Source organism: Pygoscelis adeliae, unplaced genomic scaffold, assembly GCF_000699105.1.
Source record: "Pygoscelis adeliae isolate BGI_AS28 unplaced genomic scaffold, ASM69910v1 Scaffold75, whole genome shotgun sequence".
In the NCBI taxonomy this organism is placed as follows: Eukaryota; Metazoa; Chordata; class Aves; order Sphenisciformes; family Spheniscidae; genus Pygoscelis; species Pygoscelis adeliae.
In genome coordinates, this window is record NW_008824772.1 from 5,271,491 (window position 1) to 5,278,925 (window position 7,435).

A 7,435-nucleotide genomic window follows, 5' to 3' on the forward strand; every position below is an offset into this window, starting at 1 on the left:
CATCTGGGAGGCCATACCCAGCCTGGGGAGCCCATATCTCACTTGAGGGGGGAGCTGTACCCCAGTTGAGGAAGCCCTACCCCATTTGGGGGAGAGCCCTGACCCGGGCGAGCCGTACACCACGTGGGGGAGCCGTACCCCATTTTGAGGCTGGTGAGGGCGTCCTCCACGGAGCGCTGGTTGTATTTCACCATGTGGGTGTGCATGTCAGGGTAGTTGCTGCGGATGTTCCTCTCGGTGCTGCCATTGGGGACGGTGCCGAAGCGGAAGGGGGGGTACTGCTCCTGTGGCTTCTGAAACTACAACAGGGAGCCCCGGGAAGTGGCATCACGCGGGGTCCGTGTCCCTGCCATGTCCCCAGCATGTCCCCAGCATGTCCCTTGCCCCCCAAAGCCAGCCCTCCATCCACTCACCCACCCATGCCCAGCCGGCTGGCAGTGACACCTGGGGACTTCTCCCCACCCAAAAAAAACCTTATTATTTTTTTAGGGATCCCAGCCCAATCATCAGCCCCACCTTCCTGTCGCTCAGCCCCGACACGGTGTCAATGTACTGCTCCTGGATCATGAAGGCGGCCAGGTTGGCGGTGTAGCTGGCGAGGAAGATGACGGCGAAGAAGGCCCAGATGAGCACCATGATCTTGCTGGTGGTGCCCTTGGGGTTCTCGATGGGCACCGAGTTGTTGAAGACCAGAGCCCACAGCAGCCACACCGACTTGCCAATGGTGAAGGAGGGACCTCCCGGCCCTGCGGGGACAGGGGACGGCGGGGACGGCCGTCAGCCCGGCTGGGGACGTGTGTCCCCCCCCCCAGCTCCTGCCTCCCCCACTCACTCTTGCCGCTGGTGAGGTTCTGGTTGTAGCCGACGGGACTGAAATACTCGAACACGAAGACGGTGACGGCCACCACAGTGAGGCACATCACGAACATCATGACCCACACGGCTGGGCTGTAGGGCTCTGCAAGGCGAGCGGGACCCCGTCAGCCCCCCGGCACAACCCACGGCCCCCCGGGGACCCCCAGGAGCCCTCCCCGATGGATGGGGCTCATCCTCCTGAATATTGCCCCTCCTCAGAGAGGAGACAGGGGCTGGCAACACCACGGCCGACCAGATCCACAGGACATCAGGAGGGAAGGGGGATGCTGCGAGACAGGGGGATGCAGCCACACTTCCCTGACTAAATAAAATCAGGCTTTCATCAGTGGGGAGATGCTAATGAGACACTGCACAATCCCCAGGGTCATCAGCGGGAGCGTTTCCCACGGGATCACGGGTTGTCCCCTGCAGTGGCTCCGGCCATGGGATCGTGCCTGCACCGGGCACGGGACCAGCCCCGCTCAGCCCCTGGGAGAGCCCCCCGGGTGCTGGGGGTGGGTAGTGAGCCCCCGCCCGCCCAGGGTGAGCCGGGACGGGGCGGCGGGAGCAGTGGGGAGCCCTCGACATGCGGCCACCAAGGTCCATTTGTCAGCACGTCCTTCGCTGTCAGGGAGGAGAGGCCTCCCCTGATGGGGATGCGGCTCATTAGCGCGGGAGGTGGCGGCGCAGGGTCCATGGACCAGGACCCTGCCGAACCGGGGAGGGATGCTCCGCCTGTCCCCGGGGCCAGTCAAGGTGACCCCGGCTTCAGGGGTTCGGGCTGCACGGCATGGGGGGGACAGGAGGGGGGAGATGTGCCCAGGCTGGCACTGTCCTGCACCCCACGGCATCCCTGGCACCCGCTGCCTCCCCGGGCGGGCGCCTGGCTCCAGCCGAGCTGAGACGCCGCTACTGTGCCCTTGCCGAGAGCCTCAAGCCCTGCTCGAGCGCTCAGGCTGAATTTCATGACGACCTTGGCCAGTCTCCTCCCCTTCCTAGGCTGCAGCTTTGCTTTTCTAAAACTCATTAAATAAAACTTTTAGCACCAGTGGTTTCCTACACCGGGCTTTAACCATGGGCTCTGGTGACCGTGGCAGAGAAGGGGTCCCCGGAGCAGAGCTCAGAGCTGGCAAATCCCAGCCTTGACTCCCCCCACGTCCCCATCCTCCCCCCCTCCACACAAATAATGAAAAGGAGGAAACCACCGATCCCAGCCTCCGTCTCCATAATAAAAGGATTATTCAGGCGAGGGGAGGAGGAAGCCCCAAAGCCGGCAGCACAACCTCCTTCCTTTATGACTTAGGGGTTTTTTTCTTAAAAGTTATTAAAACTGAACAATATTTCTAATTGACATTTGTCGGTAGCGTGGGATGAACCTGTAGCCAGCCAGCCAGACAGACGGAGGGACACATGGCTCACCCAGGAAGGCAGAGGGGGAGACAGTGCCGTTGCTCCTGGCCACCATGACGCTGATGCCTGTCTCCACGAAGGGCACGGAGAAGTCCACGATCTCGGAGCGCTCCTCGTTGATGGTGAGGGAGCCGATGGCCATGTCCGCACGCTTGTAGTACACCTGGGGAAGGGGCAGATGGTCTCGGGATGGGCAGATGGACAGGCAGAAGGACCCAGACCACCTTCCCCAGGCATTTCCTCATCTCCAGCATTTCCAACATTAACTTTTGTCTTTTTTTTTTAAACATTAGCTTCTTAAATGACCAGTGACACAAACACAACCAGCTCTGGGGTTGTAAATGTTCAGCTGACTCCCTCCCCGGTCTCCTCCACCAAGCCTTGCCCATAAGTTCATGCCAAGCTGTCCCCTGCCCAGAGTCCCACCGCAGACACCCTGACACCATCTCCTGCAGAAAAGCCCCAGGTCAAGGCGTGCCCCGAGCGAGCGGTGCCCCCCAGGGAGGACCAAAGGTGGGGTCCGAGCCATGCCCACCCCTACCTCACCAATCATGCCGTTCCAGACCCCACGGACGATCTTGCCGTGTTTGCCATTGGTCACTAGGTAGAGGTCGTAGGAGAATTTCACCGCCTTGGCCAGCTTCTTCAGGATGTCGATGCAGAAGCCCTTGCAGCACAGCTTGGTGTACGGATCCACGAGGCCATCGACACTGAAACCACACCAGGAAAAATGGGCTGGACCAACCAGGGATGCCCTGAGCACCCCGGTGCCCCCTGGACACCACGTGGTGTCCAAAATCGCCGAGATTCACCCTCGCTGCTCACCTCTGGGAGGAGTTGGTCTGCTTGCGGCAGGGCACGGTGTTGCGCACGCAGACCCCGGTGCTGGGGTCCGTGTTCTCCACGATGACAAAGGGTCTCTCCTCCAGTGTGGCCACCGTCAGGTGGCGGTTGTCGGCCACAGGCTGCAGGAAGGAGCCGTAGCGGGGCCATACCGGGTACTTCATGTGGATGATGCCTTTCTCCCACTTGCCCACCTGCCCCCAAGGGAGAGCGCACCGTCACCCTGGCGAGGGGCTCTGGGGGTCACACAGGGTCCCATGTCCATCCTCCCCATGCCATCAAGGCTCATTTCTCCCAGAGCATCGTTAGGCTGGAGCTCAGCCATGGTGAGACCCACCTCAGCATCCCTTTCCCCACGCACCCACTGACCACGGGGCGAGGTGTTTCCTCCTGGGCCCCCAGCATCGGGCTTGGGTGAGCACAAACCTGGCCAAACTTCACCCAAAATACTTTTAAACTAGAAAAAAAAAACCCTCTGCACAGCTTGTTTGAGGTCTAGGTGCTTGGCTGCTGATGTCCAGAGGTGGGCAGCTGTATTTTTGCCTCTTTTGGAACTTTTCAGCCAAATTGCAGGGGACAAAAAAACCCGGTTCTTTGCACAGCTTTGGTGCCCGGCATTGCTGCGAAGCCCCACCATGCCACCGTGGGTGCTTTTGGTACCAGCCATGGGTTTTGCATGGGACAACCTGCCCCACGATGGGACCCCAGCCTGTGCATGGCCCCAGGCTCACCCTGCCTGGCCACCCCCCAGTGTACCCGTCCCAGGGGGGGTCCGGGTGTCCTACCATCTCCCAGAGCCGGTGCTGGTTGAGCGAGATCACCACCATGGTGGGCCTGACCAGGTAGCCGCCTTCATTGAAGGAGAAGTCCCTGTGCTCCCACGTCACGTTGAGGAGGTGCCTGGTGGGACACAGTGTCTGTAAGCCCCTGGCTGTGCAGCCCAGCCCCATACAGCGCTCCTCCTCCGGCTCCAGCCAGGCTGCCATGGGTCCCACAGAGAGACGTGGGGCTGAGAGCTGGGGACCAGGTTGAGCCCCTACGCAAGGGTCAGCGGGGAGCTGGAGAAAGCCCTGCCAGCAAGGAGGCACCGAGGATGGACCACTGCAGGGTTGAGGATGCAGACCGCCACAGCAGCCCCGAGGTGCCACGTCTGCACCGCAAAGCAGAGCTGTGAACCCCACCCCGAGACCCCCGTGGGACCCGGGTCGCAGAGAAGCACGGGAAAAGGCAAGGGCTGCTCTGTGGGGATGCTCCAGGAGAAACCCAGCCAAGAGGCATGGACCACCAGCTGCAGCCCACAGTGAGCACCACCCCCCCTGCCCGCCAGCTCCATCCTCCTCCTCCCCTGCCCCTTCCCTCTCCGTTTCCCCATTCCCCTCCATTTCACACCCATCCCAGTGGGTCCCCGAGCCTCACCGGTAGAAGCTGGTGTTGGTGGCGGTGGCCCCGGCGGGGTCCCGGCAGTCCCGTCCCACCTCCGGGAGGTAGCCGTGGGCCCGGAAGAAGCTGGCTGCCCCCATGGCAATGATGGCCACCCCATCCCGCACCTTCTGCCGCAGGCTCAGCTTCCAGCTCTCCGTCACCACGCTGATGAGGCCGACGGGGAAGGAGGCGGGTGGCACCTCCATGTTGCCCACCATCAGGCTGGGCACGATCCAGACATAGCCCGGCCCCACGAGGCCGGCTTGCTCCGCCATGGTGAAGAGGTACTCGGCCTCCTCTCGTGAGCAGTAGACAATGAGGACCTGGGCATCGATCTGCCGCAGGAGCCGCTGCGTCCTGGAGCTGCTCCGCTCCTGGCTCATCTCAAAGGTGAGTACCTCCTGCAGCTCCCAGCCAAAGTAGCTGGCATCCGTGAAGGAGTGGATGACGTCCAGGAAGATGTTGTAGCCCGGGTAGAGGCTGGTGATGACGGCGAAGGAGCCCCAGTCGTATTCCTCCAACACCTTGAAGATCACCTGGATTTGCTGCTCGATGGAGACACCCAACTGCAGGAAAGCCGAGCCGGGCTCCTGCGGGAGGAGAAGGGGTCAGGGGCTGCTCTGGCACCGTGGTCCAGGGCTTTTGCACCTGTGCAAGCCACCTAGAATTTGCCATCATGAAGCGTTCAAGGGAGCCATGAACTGGCGTGGTCCATGGGCTGGAGACACCCAAAATGGGACTGATTCACTGGTGCTCTCCCAAGGAGCCTCATCCCATGCAAAAGGTCAAGCTCTGCAGCCTCTCCTCCGTTTCTCAGCTTGTTGACCAAAAATTCATCCATCCTCTGAAGGAGACCAACAATTTCTCCTTAAAACAGGAGAGGGAAGGGGGCAAGGGCTCTGCCAGGAGTGTAAATCCCATCCCGGCTCCGACTCGCTACCTGCTGCCGGAGCCCATGCGGCTCCTTCCCTCCCGCCCCACCTCCCATCTGGCCTCTCATTAGCAAACCTTAGTTGATCTTATTCTGTCTTAAATGATTCAGTGAATGGCATTTGCAGAAGGTCGCGTGCAGGCAGCCGGGTTTTGCCACCCAGACCCCCTCCACCTCCAAAAGTAGTTTTTCCAATGAGGCTGGTGGTCCGGCTGGAGGGGTGAGTCCCGGGGAGTCCCGGCCGGGGCAGCGGAGCTGCCGGGGACCTCAGACCCATGGGAGGAGGAGGAGGAGGTCGAGCCTTCAGCCAGGTCCCTCCACCCCCCCTGAAATACCCAACCCCTGGAGAAAGACGCAGAAAAACACCCAGACCACAGCAGAGCCATGGCTATTTTTTAGTTGCCTGGGGCTCCACCTGAGCCCTCTGCACCCACCCGAGTCCATTGCACCTACCCGAGCCCACTGCACCCACCTGAGCCCACTGCGCCCACTGCCACCCACCCACAGCGAGCAGCAGCTCGGGGTGGTCCGGGAGCACCAGTGGGTGCAGGCAGGGCTGCCGAGGTGCCATCCAGGGGATTTAGACCCCAAAGCCTCTGGGCAAGCAGAGCATGAAACCGGTGCCCTGAGGAGCGGCAGGGGCTCCCCCCCGGGTGCTGCTGCCATGGGAAGGAGCCAGCACCAGGCTGGGCAGGGTGAGACGAGCAGCCAGGAGGAGATAACCCACATCTCCTCCCCGGGAGTGACAGGAGCCTCGCCGCAGCCCATCGCTGCCTGCCCAGCACCCTCCAGCCCGGCTCCAGCTCTCCCTGCCGCCAGCGCTTCCCGGCAGGCAGGGGACAGTGACAGTAAGCAGAGCATGAAACCGGTTCCCTGAGGAGCGGCAGGGTCTCCACCCCGGGTGCTGCTGCCATGGGAAGGAGCCAGCACCAGGCTGGGCAGGGTGAGACGAGCAGCCAGGAGGAGATAACCCAAATCTCCTCCCCGGGAGGGACAGGAGCCTCGCCGCAGCCCATCGCTGCCTGCCCAGCACCCTCCAGCCCGGCTCCAGCTCTCCCTGCCGCCAGCGCTTCCCGGCAGGCAGGTGACAGTGACAGTGACAGCGTCTGACGCCAGCAAGGAGCAGAGAAGCCAAAAATCCTGTTTCAGCCCGTGGTGCACCTGAGATCGCTGCCGCAGCCGAGCGAGGCTTCTCCATGCTGCCTGCCCGGCCATTTCAGGGCTGGATCCGGCCCGAGCAGGGTGGGGAGGGAGCAGGATGAGGATGTGCCAACCCTGACACTGCCCCGGCAGCCCCAGCGCCACGACCCCGGCACCCTACGGTGGGCACAGCCTGGAGGGGATGGGAAGCAGGACACCAGGGAAGGTCCCTCCACAGGGCACTGAAGTCCTCTCCCACATCCCATCAACAGGGCCCCTCCTTGAAGTCCTCTCCATATCCCACCGCCCCGGTCGGCCACACTGCCGCAGCCACTGCCTATTCCTGCCCACGAGCCCCCGTGCTGCAGCCCAGCAGCTCCTCTGCCCTCCAGCATTTCACATCCCATATCCACCCCCTCTAATAATCCCTCATTTCTCCCACCCCCGCCCCCAGGAAATAACCCCCAGTGAATGCCTCACCTTCGGGGTCAGGACCACGGCGGACCCCCCGCTGATGCTGATGACAGGGACCTGGGTCTGGGAGGAGACGAAGTCAAGGATCTGGGCCACGGCCTCCGTGCCAACGTTGTCCTCGAAGACGATGCCGTGGATCTTGTGGCTGGCGAGGATGTTGCAGATCTGGGTGAGGAGGGTGCTGGGGTTGGTGTTGTTGACGACGACGGTGATGGGGTGGATCTCCAGAGGCATGTCCAGGAAGCTCTGGGGACTCAGGCGGGAGCGGATGTGCAGGGGGTAGGATGTGCCCCCAAACACCACGGCCACGTTGACCACCGGCTCCTCGGGGCCTGGCAGCAGGAGGTCCGTGAAGGCAGC

General features: G+C 62.4%; 1 protein-coding gene across 1 annotated transcript in view; it reads right to left on the bottom strand.

Annotated features, from left to right (window-relative positions):
* GRIN2C (glutamate receptor, ionotropic, N-methyl D-aspartate 2C) overlaps window positions 1–7,309 on the bottom strand; it is an 8,931-nt gene extending 1,622 nt beyond the window's left edge. Inside the window, exons 1-9 of the mRNA XM_009323811.1 lie at window positions 7,082–7,309; window positions 4,525–5,120; window positions 3,894–4,035; window positions 3,091–3,302; window positions 2,807–2,975; window positions 2,275–2,428; window positions 833–958; window positions 517–746; window positions 139–299 (exon numbers count right to left, since the gene is read on the bottom strand). Of these exons, the coding sequence (XP_009322086.1) occupies window positions 139–299; window positions 517–746; window positions 833–958; window positions 2,275–2,428; window positions 2,807–2,975; window positions 3,091–3,302; window positions 3,894–4,035; window positions 4,525–5,120; window positions 7,082–7,309 (2,018 nt within the window). The remainder of the gene's footprint in view (window positions 1–138; window positions 300–516; window positions 747–832; window positions 959–2,274; window positions 2,429–2,806; window positions 2,976–3,090; window positions 3,303–3,893; window positions 4,036–4,524; window positions 5,121–7,081) is intronic.
* Window positions 7,310–7,435: the final 126 nt, after the last annotated feature.